The 16,481-nt window shown below is 40.4% G+C and overlaps 1 protein-coding gene across 2 annotated transcripts; it reads left to right on the top strand.

The window, feature by feature from the left end:
- The first annotated feature begins 1,540 nt into the window (after positions 1–1,540).
- DCAF4 (DDB1 and CUL4 associated factor 4) lies at positions 1,541–15,857 on the top strand. 2 transcript variants are annotated; one of them, XM_071427238.1, is made up of 14 exons: positions 1,541–1,611; positions 1,884–2,000; positions 3,614–3,711; positions 5,316–5,473; positions 6,782–6,864; positions 7,477–7,579; positions 8,395–8,538; positions 9,234–9,283; positions 10,967–11,046; positions 12,614–12,709; positions 12,825–12,922; positions 13,619–13,795; positions 14,416–14,530; positions 15,450–15,857. In XM_071427238.1, the coding sequence occupies exons 2-14, from the start codon at positions 1,891–1,893 to the stop codon at positions 15,641–15,643; spliced, it is 1,506 nt and encodes a 501-aa protein (XP_071283339.1). In that variant the 5' UTR covers positions 1,541–1,611; positions 1,884–1,890; the 3' UTR covers positions 15,644–15,857. The 2 variants fall into 2 exon arrangements, with proteins under 2 accessions (XP_071283339.1, XP_071283338.1); XM_071427237.1 differs by lacking the exon at positions 1,541–1,611 and having other exon boundaries at positions 1,618–2,000.
- Positions 15,858–16,481: the final 624 nt, after the last annotated feature.

Below are 16,481 nucleotides of genomic sequence, written 5' to 3' on the forward strand. Positions count from 1 at the left end.
GCATTTATTGGTCACAGAACCTTGAATATTGCTCACTGGGCACCAGAAATTAAACAGATGAAACAAAGCTAATGAACAAAGCAGAGTATAACAGTACTTGCAAAACATTAGACATTCTGGACTATTACCCACAAGCCAGGAAATACCATGAAGAAACCACTCCTAGAAACCTGTGGATGGATGTACCAGCATCAAATTTGGATTTGATCAAGCACCAACACCATATAAACCATCACTTTGTATCCAGTCAACAGCAGTGATAATTTTAGCAACAGTTCACTTTTTGTACACACTTTTCTCCCGTTACTGTATTAAAATTCAAAATTATCTTGTGAAAGCTAAAGATCACTATCACGAAACCACTATGAGAAACAGACCTAACCAACAAAACATGCCTTAGAATTAGACCGTGTTGGTGCTCTGACTCATAAAGACAAAGAAATAAAGCTCACAAATTGTCTATACAAGCCACAGGTGATTTCTTCAGCTGTTTCTATCCTTAAGTAAATACTTTCCAAGACTATTTAACTCAATGCATTTTGAACTTAAAACACAGATCATGTGAGTGAGAAACAAAAAATACTATCTCCCAAATATTACTCTCCTGCCAAGTAAGATAGCAAATTTGTGCAAAGTCTAAAAACTAAAAGTAGCAAAACCCCATTGCCTATTTTCCCAGTACTGGCATTTTTATTTCAGTTATTAAAGCAAACAAAAAAACCCTCACGTCTTTTTGAAAGCAAAAAGGCTAAACTATTATTTTTCCACAATTATTTTAAGTATAGCTTTTGTTTGTTTGTTTTAACCTTAATCATTCATTAAGTTAACAAACTCTTTTACAACTCTGGTTACGACTTTCTTTAAAGTCCTATATGCTAAACAAGCAGGAAGGGGAATGCTATACAAAAACGGCTTAAAGACACCTTTAACAAACGATTAAGAAGAGATGGGGTTTATTGCTCTGACTGCCAGGGGACGGTGGTCACACCACACCCTGCTGTGCTCGGAGCAGCCGAGGAGCTGTTACCGATTGCTGCAGCCCGAGCTCTTCCGCCCACCTTGTACCTCAACACTGCCCACCGGCAGAAGGCTTAAAATAAGAAAAAAAAATTAAGCACCAAGGGGCCTCAGCCCAGAAAGTCACTTTCAAGACATTATCGCTTCTGAATTCTTGATAAATTCAGTCTCTACCTGCCCACAGCCAAATGATGGCTTTGAGGGAGCCGGCAACATAAGAGAAGAGGAGATACCCTTTCGGTGTCCCCTCAAGGCACGCCATCTCCCAGCAAACCCCAGGCTACCTCTGCCCTACGTTGCTTCCCTACCGTGCTAAGCGACCCCATCCGCCCCGCGTTCGTCCCTGCCGAGCTAAAAGCCCCCTCCAGCCCACACCCTCCATCCCTCAGCGCCGCACCCCGCGCCATCCGCCCGCCCTCAGCCCGGCCCCGCCCCCGCGCGGCGCACGCGCCGGCCAGACCTCCTGCGGTTGGATGAGGGAGCCGTCCGTCAAGCGGCGGGTGCGGTTGAGCGCCAATGAGGTGCATCTCTGGGGGCGTGGATGGGGCGCTAGCAGCAGCGCGGACGCGGCGGGGCTGGCGTGGGCCCGGCGCGGTGAGGGACGGGCGGGCCCAGGGGGGTGGTGGGGGACGCTCGGTCATCTTTGACCTTCTGCCTCTGGGATTTCGGCTTCAGCGCTGCGGGGTGAGCCGGGACTAGTGGGGAAGTCGACAGGCGTAGGAGACCGTCTGTGCTGCGGGCTATCAGCCGGCCTGGTCGTTACAGGTTGAAACTGTTCGAAAAGAGGCCGCATTAAGAGACTTGTCTTGAGTGCTGAGCCGTTCCAGGCAAGTAGGGGTGAGATATGTGTGCATGTTTGCTTTAAGAGGAGAAATGCGGAGGAACTACCGTCGAGGCAAGGAGAGGCGTGGGTGGAACAGTCACAAGCGCAGCCACCAGCCCCACTGGCACAGGAGACCCGGTCACAACAACCGCGCCCAAAGGCAAGTACAGGCAGCTTGTGCTTAGATGGGCTAAACCGATAGGTCTTATGCCTAATTGAATGTGCAGAATGGTGACTTTCTGGACCCGAGAGGGTTGCCACCTGAAGATCTAGTGGACAGTACTTCTGGTATATCTGTTATCCCTACTGGGAGTGGAATTGTGCTGATTTCTGGAAGTTTATTGTGTGTTCACAACTGTACACTGATTTTTTAAACGGAGATGCAGTTCCATGAGCCAGTCCTTTCAGCTATGCATTATCCATAAACCTTTCATCAATATGCAAAGATAGTTCAGGGAAGAAAAAGATAATTACTTGATTCTACCTGCCTGTTTATTCTAAGCTCGAGAGTGGTGTAAAATCTGTCATTAAAGGATCTTCCTGAATGTTTGAAAGCATGGTAAGTAATGTGGTAATATCATATCTAACAGATGAGGAAAAGGAAACAAGGTCTCAGGAATCCCTGCCTTGAAAACTGATCCTTTCAGAAAACATGTTTTATATTTTATAACTTACAGTTGCCTATATTTGAGCTGTTTTTATGGTTGCTTTTTCATTCCCCTGTTCTTTCCGTTAGTGCCTCTTGCAGGACTAAAAGAGGCTAATGCTTTGCTTTAATATACTAAGCTTTTTTTTTTAAAGAAAAACCTGTTTTTAGGAAAAGAGACACACTATGAGTTGCCACACTAGTTGTACTCGTGTAAGAAAATTTAGAAATGCAAATGAACACTGCTTCAGTGAGCAGAATTAAAAGAGTTTTCTTACAGAGCTTTAAAGTTAAGTGCTTGGGTACGATCTGGGGTGGTTTTCCCCTGGTATACTTGTTGTGTCCTTTAACTGTTTTCAGAGTTGTATAATCAAACCGCAGTAGAGCTGGTATTAGAAATAGAGTTTCTTTGTCGTTTTCTTTTCAATAAATTATGGCTCTTGCAAAACAGCTTCACCTACTGCTTTTAAGATGACATGTAATAAGACCTGTCTTAAAAAGTGAGAATTTTGGAGGTGATTCAGAAAACATCCTAGTGGAAATTTGCTCATGAGTACTGAATATGCTCATGTATATTAGTTCAAAAAGAGGAAAGCTGCAGTTACCCCATGTAATGTTTATTAGAAAAGCAGAGGCTTTTCTTGGAATTTTCATTTAACTTTTGTTTATTTTGCATGTTTCTAAACCTCATCAGTGAAACTCTTGTTATGGAGAGAATGGCAAAACATTTCTGACCTGACATCAGTGTTTTACCTACACTGCCTCTCGTTTTGTGCTGTGAAGACTTGCATGCTTTCAGGAGTGGGCTGTTTGTTTAATGTACAATCGCCCAGTTAATCTTTTGCTAAAAATAGTTAGAAGCACTTGCAGAACCAACAGCAACCTCTAATGTATTGGCAAGTAATTTAAGGCTGTTATCACTAATGTTCTTGAAAAATTTTTAAGCTGAATATTTTTCACTGTTTTATTTTCATAGTTTAATATATGGTGATATGCAGAATATGCTATCAGAGCACTGCATAGTGGTACTCCATTGATGTCAGTAACAATCTGTTTTCTAGTCTCTTTATGGGAAAGATGTGTGGGGCAATTGTGAGCCTATCTTGAAAGCAATGCTATTTTTTTAGTCTGGAACAAGAAGAGCCACAGACCCCTGTGAATGCAGGTCCCAGCAGCAATGAGGCTCCTTCTTCATCCAGGTCAACGCAGAACTCTGTAGCACCAGGTAAGAGATGATGTTTGTAGGTCAGAAGTCAGTTCCTATATGCTGATTGTATGAAAAAAGTAGTAGTAGCTGCATTAATAATCTGGTGTGACAGAAACCATACGAACAGTAAAGTTTGTGGAGAAAAGTAACATCAAGTGATACAAAAAGATGTAGTAAGTAAGGATCTGGAGAACAGAGCCAAATCACTTTCAGGCCCACAAGTACTTCTCATTTTTGAAAACTTGCGTGCTTAGTCAAGCTGATATAAACTGAAAAAATGCAATTCTTTTTCCTTCCAGAAGTGCTGCTTTAGGAAGAAAATGAACCACTAAGCAAGCAAATGAAATAAGAGAGTATATAAAAAATCATAGCTTGTGTTCAATTACTCAGTCTTTTGAAAGGCACAACAATCTACCACTTTGTGGGATGTCTCTTGTGTGGTGTGTCTCTTTATGCCTTCAGTGTACTTTGTAGTCTGTAATAAATAGACTCGGGCTAAATACTTGTTCATTTACAACAAATGATGAAGTAGCAGTGCTGTTGAGAAAGATGTCCTGTTTACATTCTGGTTTCCTGACTCATTAAACAATGCTAGCAAAAACTAAGCCAGTGTGAACTTACATTTCTGTACATCAGGAGAGTCCTGGAACAACACTTGAGTTTAAAAAGATGGTTTTTGTCTATCACTGTTTTGTGTTGTGAACATGCTAGGAGATGTATCCTGCAAGACATTTATTCCTGTGTAGTTACTGTGTAACTACTAAATGTAGTGTGCTTTTATAAACTTTACTGATTCATTGACTAACTTCTTATTTTCACTGACCTGAAAAAGTCTTGGTCAGTTGTGGCTAAGCTGAAACCTAAAAGATGCAGATAAGGAGCTGAATGGTAAGCAGCTGCAAAAAGAGGATACTTAAAATGAAATTACTGGTAGTAAATAAAGTTTTATTTAAAAACTCTTGAAATGAAATGTTAACAATTGCCTCTGAATAAATTTCTTTGTCTCGAGACAATCTGTCAAAGTATTTTAAATGTTTTTTACTTGTCTGCCTCTGCATTCACACAGAGAGTGAAGCACTAAAATTGAGTGTTTCTCATCCCAATTTATCTTTGGAAGGAGCCAAATGTACTCTTGATTTTATCTAAATCTCTCCTATGTGCTGAAGAAAAAGTGTCTTGTTCTGGGAAGTGAATCACTTTATTTGAGTTTATTTGATACCTCATTGTCTTTTTTTTTTTTTGCCGTCTTTCCAAGTCTTTTAACTAAGAATGTCCCCTCGTGATTTATTTATGAAGAAATACCATTTTTGTTCTGCAACAAAACCTTTCTTTTGTGCTTTTCTGATTGGTCTGAATTTCCTCTTGGTCAGTGGTGACGTGCCTTCTGTAGCTGTGTAAGAGCAGTGCATTTGAACACTACAAATAACCTCGTTTTTTTCTTCTGTAATTTGCTCGTCTATTCCCACTCTGTGTATCATGCTTGGGACGTGCTGGGAGCTAGAGCTTTGGGTCTCACAACTCTCACATTCACATGAAGACATGGAATATCAAAGAGCAATAAACAAACTTAGTTATCCATCTGATTTTGCCACTTTTTCTCCCCCATGTCTCCCCCACTGAAGAACTGCCAGGATTTTATTATGACCCAGAAAAGAACCGCTATTTTCGCCTATTGCCTGGACATAATAATCACAACCCACTCACCAAGGACAGCATTCAGCACAAGGCAATGGAGTGCAAAAGACTGAGACTCTTAGAAGAGGAAGAAAAACAGCATCAGGTATGTTTTGAAAAAGATTGCAATTAGGCTTTATTGTACTCTGGCCCAGGACAGATTATAAATGAAGTCTTTAAGTTCAGACAATTCAAATTCTTTTTCTGTCAAGAATGAAGTCCTTGAAGCCTTTTGTATGGCTCTTCCACATAGGAATGAAGTCAAGTCATTACAAACAAAAAAATCTATAAAGACAAAGGAACTGTGCTTGGAATTGCAGTTGTCCAACAGTTACACTTGAGTCAGGATATTGGATGCCAGGTTTCAAGTTCCTGCCTTGAATTGGCAAAGCAGGGTCTTGATTTAAAGTTTTTTGCATTTTTAATAAATTTATTTATCATATTCCTGGACCTTGAAGAAACAATACTAATCATAGTTGGTGGAAAGCTTTTTCTTGAAGAACTTTTTTGGACAGTTAAAATTAAGGCAGATCTTCTGTTTATGTCTGGAAAGCCTGTGTGCTTTTCTATATAAAGTGTTACAGTGAAATTAATGCTGATGCTGCATGTTTGTAATGTGGGTAAAATATCTAACAAGGATGCTTTTTCATTACCTGAAAAACATGTCTTATAACTTTACAAATAACAGCTCAGCTTATATGCTATCTTTTGGAAGAAGTGAACAGTGTTCTTTTTCTTAAGCAATGAAGTTCTTCAACTAGGTCTTCAGTGTAAAGAACATTTTGACTCTCAAACACTTGCTTTGTCTGACCATTAGCAAAAAGATTTCTTACTCCGTAATTCTGCTAAATACTCTATCCCTTGGTCTCCTCAGAAGGTGTTTGCATTAAATTCTAAAAGGTTTGTAAATCATGGAATGGAATCACAGAATGACTTGGGTTGGAAGGACCTTAAAGATCATCTAGTGCCAGTGGGGGGAATGGAAATGGAATGGAAAAGCAGTTTAGTACAACAGTAAGACTGCATGTTTAATATCAGTCTCATTGTGGTAAAAGATTTTGCCATATAAGAAGAATTTGAGGTGTTGTCATGAAACCAGAAGGTGATTTTACACCTCCAGGTGGTACTGCTGATTATGTAGAGTGAAGACAATGGCTGTTGGGGTTTCACATTTTTTCTCCAGGTTCTGTATTTACAGAAGCACTCCACATCTCACAGGAGTATATTCTTGTCTACTTAGCGTAGTAGATCAGGGAGATGGTGCTGGAATGTGTTTTATATGTTCTGAAAATTTTAATGTGTGTAGGCTAGAAGAAAAAGTTCCCTAAACATCCCAAACATCAAAGACCCACAGCCGTATTTGAATCTTCAACAAGTAAATAACTGAGTACAGTTCCATGTTACTCTCTTCCAGAAAACAACAAGGGCTGGACTGAACTCATCTGTGCTGTTACAGAAAAGGCAGCTGGGTTCGCTCAGCCCCACAAGTTATTGCAGGTACAGTGATTTGATTTGTCTTCTGTTTGCAGTGCCAAGTTCTGCTGTTAGTGCAACTGTTTCTGTCAGGTTTTCTTGCATTTCTTACTGTTTCATTGGGATGAGGAGGAATTTATTACTTAAAGTCAGGAAAAAGGTTATATTCTGTAATAATCAGATTACTAAAATGATGAGAATTCAAATGAGGAAGTTGTTTCCCAATTTGACTTCAAAAGAAGTTCATTTTATGTATGTACATTGGATATGCTGTTTTGTCACATTGTACTTTGAGTATAGCACAGCTTTTTTAGGATAAGTCCTTTCAACAGCCATGACCATTCCCTTGCCCCCCATCAGAACAGCAGAAGGCAAGTTAAGTTAGTGACTTGCTGTTCTAAACTAAAGATGTGCTGGGGTTCAAAATAGTGGGATGAAATTCCATGCATGTGGAAGATGCACATGTTCATAGGTTATACAAGTTAAATTTCAGCATGCTAGTTATTCAGGCATTTTCTCTTCAGTGATTGAGAAGCATTCTATATCCTGGCCAGAATTCTTTTCATATATATTAAATTTAGGCTTACCTGAATTCTTCTCTCTTCAACCCCCTCACCCTCCTACCTGCTTTTGCAGGCTAGTCCATGAACTAAAAGTGAACTGCATGCAGAGGAGGAAGATAGAAATTCACAGTCCAGATTCCTCAGTTGCTGGAACCAACAATTTTAAAATCATTGTGGTATGTATGAGAAATGATGGGTCTTTAAGATAAATAGAGCCTGTCTTCAGTGAAAATTCAGGCTCTTGTGATCAAATCACACAGGTTTTAAAGATATGTTATTCCATAAAGATATGTAGCTTTTAAAGATATGTTATTCCTTCTCTGTCAGTTCTTAAAATCTATGCTCAGTAACTTTGACAGGTAGGGAGAGGCTGTTCCTTTCCTACAAAGGAAAATTATAAAAAAGGTTGGATATGAAAGCATTTTTTGTTGGTTGTTTTTTGTTTTTTTTTAATCTGATCAACATGTTATTTTGGAAGTAAGTAGGAGTTGAGTGGATCATTATTGTGGGGCTGGGAGGAGGAGTGGAGAGGATCAAGAGGAAGAAGAAAAAAATGAAAGAGGAGAATTTTGGGAGTGGCAAAGCCTGTGGTTCAGAGAATCTAGGTAAACATCAGTAATCACTTTACATTTCATGATCTTTCATAGACTATATAGGAAGCTCTCCAGGACCAGCTCCTGGCCTTGTAAACAAAGCACTGCATAGATAGCTGAAGCCAGAAGGGACTCAGAAACAGTGTAAGTGTATAGAATTGTTAACATTGGAAAGATCATTTATTGTAAGCCAAGGACTGAATCCTTTTCTTATCCCCATTTTTTCTCTGCATGCATTTAAAAGGAGTTGGCCATTGATTTTAGAGGTGGATGGAAAGCAGATGGTGTTAAAGGGATCAGAATTAATGTGTTGTTTCATTTTAGACTTAATGCAACTCCTCAGGCTGTTTTTCCTGTAAGTTTCCAGTGAGTGTGACTGGTAAGCTTTTATTTTACAGGCAGATGTTGCTTGTGAACGAATATTCACTGTGAACGATGTAGAGCATGGAGGATGTAAATATGGTATCATCAATCTCAGCGGTTTGGGGAAGGAGTCTCTCACTGTGGAGATGTATGACAACCTCTACTTCACAAACCGCAAAGTACTGCTTTCTGTTCCTCCTTCCTTTGGTGGTTGCTTTCTCAGAACACTGTTCTTGGGAGGCTCAGGTGGAAGTGCCATGAGGGTTGGGGAAGGGCCTAGGAGAAGAGAAGGGAAGAATCTAGAGATGTGAAACTTGGGTAAATACAGAACCACAGTAAACCTGAAAGCGCTCAGTACCAGTAATAGTTGTCAGCAATGTTACACTACAACTGGAATGGAGGACTACATAGAAGTACCAGCTTCCAAGGATAGTGATTACTTTAGACTTCAACTGTAGCTAGCAAAACTGAAGTTTGGCTATCAAAACTACCAAGATTTGCATGCTTCTTTCTTAAAAATAATTTTGGGAAACTGTGTTTGTCCTTAAAGTTTTCCCTTAAACTGTGTTTATCCTCCTTTAAATATGAGGCATATTTAAAACAGGTTTTCATTATTTCTTCATGTTCGGGTTCTTTCAGGGATGGTCTCTTGAATAAGATGTACTTGGTGCCTTAGTCTGCATTTGGTCAGACTTCTTAATGCTGTTCTGTTGTTATGAGTATGAAGCTGAAATGCTTGTGCCCCATTACTGAGTTATTTAGTGGGCTGAGGAGTTGTACCCAGTGCCTAATTTTATGTCATTTTTGCATGGAAATAATCTTTCCTTAATTGAATTACAGATCACAAAAATAGTATGTCTTCTTCTCTCTGAAGGTGAACTCTGTGTGCTGGGCATCACTGACTCATCCAGATTCTCATGTTTTATATCCTTTAAAAAAAATCAGAATTGTCATTCAGGTTTTACAAGTCTGCATCATGCTTCACAGGAAAATTAATTTAAGGAATACCTCTTCTGTAGTTACCCCAGAAGATAAGTTTTCTGGAAAACAGCAGAAGTAAAGAAAATTGAACTCCAACACTGGAATTCGATTGGAATTTCTGAGGAATGTATGGTTCTGTTACAGATAAATGTAGAATTGTTCCCATGTTAATGGTAAATGAAAGACCATGTTTTCTGCCATGGAGAATTCCCACTTCATTAACAGTGTATATAAATGCCATATCCAAAATGATCTGATGTTTGGAAATTGGCTGAGGCAAAAGAACAGGAGCAGAGGGTAAAGGCAACAACCTTTTTCTGAAGTGAACCTTTTTGAAAGTGGGATGGTTCATTTGTGTTTTAAACCATTCCTGTATTGGTAGGGTGTAGAGAGCTTTTTGGATAATTGGTTAGCTGAGAAAGGACATTTCGATGTGATACCGATGGATAAGGATAGGGGAAACAAGCTGGGAACTAAGCAACCAGTGTCCAATCACTGACAAAGGTCACAGTGACCTTCTCTGAAACGGGAAGACGGGGGAGAAAATCGCTTGCCAGAAAATGTAGATATCTTAGGTAGAGAAGCTAGAAGAATGCAAACATAGAAGCAAAATAATTGTTAGAAGATAGAAGTAGGTGTGGTTGATTTAAGTGTGCTTTAACCAATAATGAGCTCAGCTTTTGCAATATGTATAAGCTTCATTAACACCAATATAAATATGTGTGAGTTTTCAATAAACTTCGGGATTTGCTATTCACGCATATGGTGTGTCGCATTTCTCCCGCTGTTCACGACAGTAGGGGTGAGAGGAGAATGGGAGCAATTCAGTAGCATCACCTGCAACTTTCAGAGCATGTTCTGCAGGTCTGACTTGAAGAGTCAGATAGATACAGTAGAGGAAGCAGTAATGAACAGTGCAGAGCCCAGAAGAGTAGGGGAAAAAAACTGAATTCTGACATAGGAGATGGCAGACAACAGGTTATAAAGTGCCAAAAGAAATTACACTGAAAAGTATGGAATGGCTTGTGTGAAAAGCCAGGCAACTCCAGACCAGCCCATCAGGGGCAGGAGCTCACCAGGTGTGCACACAGCTGGGGATGTGTTCAGGATCACTTGGTTTGGTGGGTTTGTGTTTTCCCCTAGTTGAGTTCAGTTACCCACTGAACTTGAAATGCAGCTTTCAAATTCTATTTGTACCTGGTATAGTCTTCATAAAATATTTAAGTGTAATCTGAAGTGAATTTTCCTTGCCTTCCATTTTTCCAATTTACCTCCATAAAAAATAGATCTATATTAATGCAGTGTCATCAACATGAAAAAGTGAGAATGATCTATATAGGCCATGCTTATTTTTTATTTTTCCTATCACTAGTAAGATACAACAGTATTGTCTTATCTTTTTGTAGTGAAAATACACAAGCAAGAATGTGAGTTCTTTCTAGCTCGTTCCTATGAAAGAAGTGCAGTGTCACAGCTTAGTTGTAAACTGTAAAGCACATCAAAGGTCTCGAGGAAAAGTGTTGTGAGCTGTAGCTGTGTCAGGGCATCTTGCTTTTACCATTTATAAATATTAGGCAGCCTGTTCTATTCTACAGAAAATCAGTTTTCCTTAACTCACTTCAGCAAGCTGTGTCTCATGGGAATTGCAGAAACACCAGGCTGTGCCAGTTTGCTTCCAGCATCATTGTTCAGCAGCACTAACCCAGGTAGGGTGTTTCTGTTGGATTTTTGTCTCCAAGTTTTGGTAGCAATTATATGAAAAGAGCACAAATGAAAGGTTATTTTAGCATTCTTTTTCAGTAGTTGGTGAGATTGTTGTATTCCTGTAAGATTAAAACAACTTAAAAAGTGAAATGATGATGAAAGAATTTGAGACTTAATTAACAAGCAGTATTCAGAGTCCTAGTTTATTTTTAGCTGCTGCAGTACTTGACTTTGGCAGGAGAACAACTCACTTGTAAAGCGAACACTTGAGATTTTTCATGAGAAGCTTGGCCTGTAATTAATATGCAGAGGCTGCACACAGCAAATACTCACATTTCCTTATAGAATGTCCAGAGTCACTGCAGAATCCCTTCTCATAGCAGCTGCTCAGGAATGCTCAGTGCATAAATCAGAGGTGTAAAGCTGGTAAATATCTCGGCCCAGAGCTCCTTGTACAAGCTCCAGCTCCAGTTGTATGGAAACTTGACTGACTGGGAGAGTACCACGTCCTAAGTCTGGCTGTAGCTGATCTATTCTGTTGAGTGTTCTTGGGGTCAGGACTTAATTAATTGGACCTTCTTGATACCGTGCTTCTTCAAGTCACAGAGTGCAGTGCTCTAATCTGCCTTCCATTCAAACATGATCAGTTAAATTTATACAGAGGAAATCTGTGATAGATAAGAGTAATGGACTAATTTTAAAAATTTAATGTCTTACTATATATGCAGCCATTAAAAAATTTGCATAGAGTCAGCATGAACTTGAATGAAGAGTCACGGAGGGTGGATGGCTACTAGGCCAGCACACCCAGTTGCTCTGTGAAAGATTTTAAGCCCTTCACCATAATTAGCTGCTGTAAGTTCCACCAAAGTCTTCTTGTCTAGTATATCCTATTGACTGTTCAGGTATTTCCAGATTTGATTTCCTTCACTTTCCTAAAGAGGTGGTTTGTGGGAGCCTTGCTGAGTAGATGCCAGGAGAAAAGTAGAACTTAGCCTGTCTAAAACTATGTTATCCATCCATTCTTGTCCATGTCACCTGTGCTACATGACAGATGTATATATGATGTGCCATGAAGTGAAAACTAAGGATGTAGTCTGCTAATTGGCATAAATTCTGTGCAGGGGCTGTATGAGTAAGAGTCAAATCTAGGGTTTTATTACTTAATCATTTATTTTAAAATAAGCAGGCATAGTACAGGTTAGGCTTTGGCTAATCTATAGTTTATAAAGTAAATGTTTTCTATTTCTAGCCCACTCATCTTTTAAAAATGGCTTACTCAGTGCTATAAGGCGAGTGTTACGTTTCTCTTTCCTGCCATGGTGAGCCCTCTGACTCCTGAATAAATTTCACAGTCTCTCAATATCATCTATTAACATAGACTGTAGGAGTCCCACTTACAGTCATGAACTTTGATTTCTGTTTCCTGTCTCTTGAGTACCAAAAGGGCGCTAATTGGGTAACACTTCCTCTGCTTCAGAGTGAAATGTGGCAATCTAAGAACCTTTCTGAGTTACCATCCTGTCCTAACATTTCATGAACACTTCATGTGTTGCTCCTGTGTTCTAGGAGATCGACCTGGAATGCTGTGCAGTTTCAAGATATCCACTGCCTGGTCCTGCGCTTGGTGCCTGAATCCCCAAGCAGACAACTGCTTTAGCACAGGTGATCTATCTGCAAGGCTAGCAACCCGCTCTGTCTCAGTGGGAAAGACTTCTTCCATTCATCTCCCAGCTGCTACACAAATTACAGCTAAACTAATATCATCTGTCTTCCTTAGGCCTGACACGACGAGTTCTTGTGACCAATGTAGTGACAGGGCATCGTCAGACATTTGGAACCAGTAGTGATGTTCTGGCACAGCAGTTTGCCACACAGGTAGGGAGAACCAGACACCATTTTTTCAAAGCATTTCCTCATTGGTGGGCTCTTTATTCTGTTTGGGGCAGGATTCCTCATGCTGTACATAAGGTTGTGATGAAAGCTGCTGTTAGGTGGCTGTTCCACAGCAGAGCTGATGGGGTCTGATGCTCGCACACAATTGAATAGCAACAAAAATATTATCTGATTTCAAACTGTGGCAACAGGGGCAATTTTTGTTAAGATTACAGAGGTTAAAAGACAAGGAAGTACTAAGAGCACAGTAATAACATGTAAAATTGTTTTGATTTTGGTAAATAACCTCATTCTAGTAACACTCGCTGTATTGCCTTCATCAAGAAGGAGAAAGTCGCTATAAAATATTAATGGACTTGTTCACAAAGAATTAGGATCATAAAAGATGAGGAATATGAGAATTCCAGTTTCTGTTTTGCTCTTATGTTAGATTGAGTTCCTGCTTACCTAGGGAAACTTTTACAGCTAAAGTAAATAGCTGAGGTTTGAATGGAGCTTAATGAATTTGCTGAAAAATGCTGCAGTGTGTAATTAAAATTCTGCTTCTTAATTCATCTGTTAAAATAATTTGACAACTAGACTGTAGAGCTCAAAGGCATGACAGAGGCTCTGTCTGTGTAACTTGTAAGACCCTTGCAGATGTTACACAGTATGCTCCTTTCTCTGGGATTCTCCCAGACCCCAGTGCTGTACAATGGCTGCCGTTCGGGTGAGATTTTCAGCATTGACGTGCGCCAACGTAATCGCAAGGGGCAGAGCTGGAAAGCAATTCGTCTCTTCCATGGCTCAGCAGTTACATCTGTTCACCTTATGGAGGCTGAACATTATCTGATGGCAGCAGATATGTCTGGAAAGGTATGCTTTTGTTGTGTTTAGGATATTCTGTTCCTTTCAGTATCTGGGAATTTACAGGTACTTATCCCACTCCCAAGGACAGATGTCTGCTCTTAGTATGTAGTATGGAACTGGGTGGTAGTTCCATTTATGGGTCTTCTTCCAGAGCCCGTTATTTGTCACAGAATGGTTTGGGTTGGATGGAAGCTTAAAGATCATCTGGTTCCAGCCCCCTGTCATAGGCAGTGACACCTTCCGTTAGACCTTCATCCAACCTGGCCTTGAACACTTCCAGGGATGGGGCATCCACAACTTCTCTGGGCAACTTGTTTTAGTCACTCACCACCTTCACATTAAAGAGCTTCCTAATATTTAATCTGAACAGACCCTTCTCAGTTAAAGCCATTCCCCTTTGTCCTATCACTACATACCCTTAGAAGTTGACCCTCTCTGGCTCTCTTGTAGCCTCCTTCAGGAGGAGGCTCCTTTTGTAGGCTGAATTCTCTCAGCCTGTCTCCACAGGAGAGGTCCTCTAGCCCTCCAGTCATCTTCATGGCCCTCCTCTGGGCATGCTCCAACACATCCAACCTTTGGGTGCTCTCTGCTTTAATATATCCTCTCTCAATTTCTTCAACTTGCAGATAAAACTGTGGGACCTGAGAACAGCAAAGTGTGTGAAACAGTACAAAGGTCACCACAATGAATATGCTCTTCTCCCTTTGCATGTAAATGAGGAGGAAGGACTTCTTACAGCAGGTAGGTTGACCTTTTTCCCCCCTCTATTTGTATAGTGTATGGTAGTGATTTTCTTAAGCCTGAGGGGTGTTTCTTAGGTACAGCTGTTAGAAGCTGTAAAGCTGTTAATTCTTTAAAATCAGAAAAAAATTAGCCTTAAACATACTGTAATAGACTATGAAAATTATGTTATGGATGCATACCTACTGTAATCAATCCTGTGAAGTGCTCAACAGCTTAATCTGCTGTGTATTGCAAAAGTCCTATTATCCTTTCCACAATATGTCTCAAAAGTAGAGCAGAAAACACTTGATTTCAAAATTCAGGGAAACAATATGTAAACAGGAGACTTGGTGATAACTTTATATAGAGACTGCATATCTTTAGTTGGTGCTTAAGTGGAGAATGTGGTGATGAACTGAAGCATTGGCATGTGAGCCTGACTCCTTGTAAACTGTTTATACCACTCAGATTCATTTTGAATACTCCCAGTTACACTCAGATTTTTGTCTCATTATATTTTGCGTGGGGGCAGGAAAAGTAGCAATAGATGAAAAAAAACCTTTATAGTGTAGCCAAGCTTCATAAAGTCACTGTAAAGACAGTGACCTCCTTTCCTTGGATATATCAGTCAGTGGTGGAATAATAAGAATTTTTAATGTGACTGAATTTTTCTCCCTTTTTTTGGCTTAGGAGCTCGATAAAGGGAAAAACTGATTTACTGTACCTTTAATTACCTAATAGGAAATGTACATTTTTCTCACTCTTGTAGTATTCAGTGTAAATTTTTTGTTTTGTAAAGTATGGATAAGCACTTTGCCTCATGTGGGCATAAAAATATTCAGAGTGTTTTCTCCATAGACCTTCTGCTTCTGTGGTGATAATCTTGCAGAACTGTGTAAAGTCTTTTGTGTAATGTTGGATTTTGTTTTCGTCCCAGTTGGTCAGGATTGCTACACCCGAATCTGGAGTCTCCAAGATACTCATCTGCTTAGAACCATCCCTTCTCCCCACCCATCATCCAAAGATGCCATTCCTAGTGTGGTGTTTTCTTCAAGACTTGGGGGTAGACGAGGAGTTCCTGGCTTACTCATGGCTGTCAAACAGGATCTCTACCACTTCTCCTATAACTGACATGTTCTCCTCAGACCTGGTCTACAAAGCTGCCAATCTATATGTGACTTCAGAATCTTTACACCAGTCACCAAGCTGTTGAGTCATTATATGCTGCTGTTGCATCTGCTTTGCTCATCTTAATTGTGAATATCCTTCAGGAGTTCAGCAAATCTTGCTGTATACATACATCTCAGACCTCTTGTAAATAAAAGCTAAACACTGATTAACTGTAGGCAAGATTCAGTCTCCCTGAAATCTAGCTGTAAGCCTGCCAAGCAGGTAACTTTAAGAGCCTCTGTTGTGCTAGCTAAATGTGCTGTTTGGTCACCTAACCTTTAGCTGTGGTCACATCTGCCTCAAGAAGCAGGCTGGCCCAGCAGAGTGAAGCAGCTGGTGTTGAGAAGCTGAACACTGTAAGTGTTCTGGGGCAGTTTGGAGTAGCTTTGGTTGGGGTTCCTGCAACTGCCACTGCTCCACTTTGGAAGCAGTTGGTTGGAAGTAACCATGCTCCATGGTTGGAAACAGTTCAAGGAACAGCTGTTTTCCTGACCCCTGCTCTCAATCCTTTTTGCTGGGTCATACTAAACTTTGTGCCTTTCAGACAATGGTAGCATCACTGCCCTGCCATGATTCCTGTAAAAAGCAGCAGGCATGGAGTAAAGCCCCTTTTCTGGTCCAGTAGCAAAGCTGAATGCCCTTGTTAATTTATCAGGGTTTCCTAACCAAGTCCACACCCCTGGTGTGCAGTTTGGTCAGCGGTCTGGAAGGGTGGGCTTGCTCATGCAGCTGTAGCAGGACAGAAGCCCAGTTGTACAGACCACATCTTTGTGATTTGGAATCACCTGTACAAAGTCAG

This window comes from Agelaius tricolor, unplaced genomic scaffold (assembly GCF_023055355.1).
Source record: "Agelaius tricolor isolate 1412-34295 unplaced genomic scaffold, bAgeTri1.0.p SCAF_5, whole genome shotgun sequence".
NCBI lineage: Eukaryota > Metazoa > Chordata > Aves > Passeriformes > Icteridae > Agelaius > Agelaius tricolor.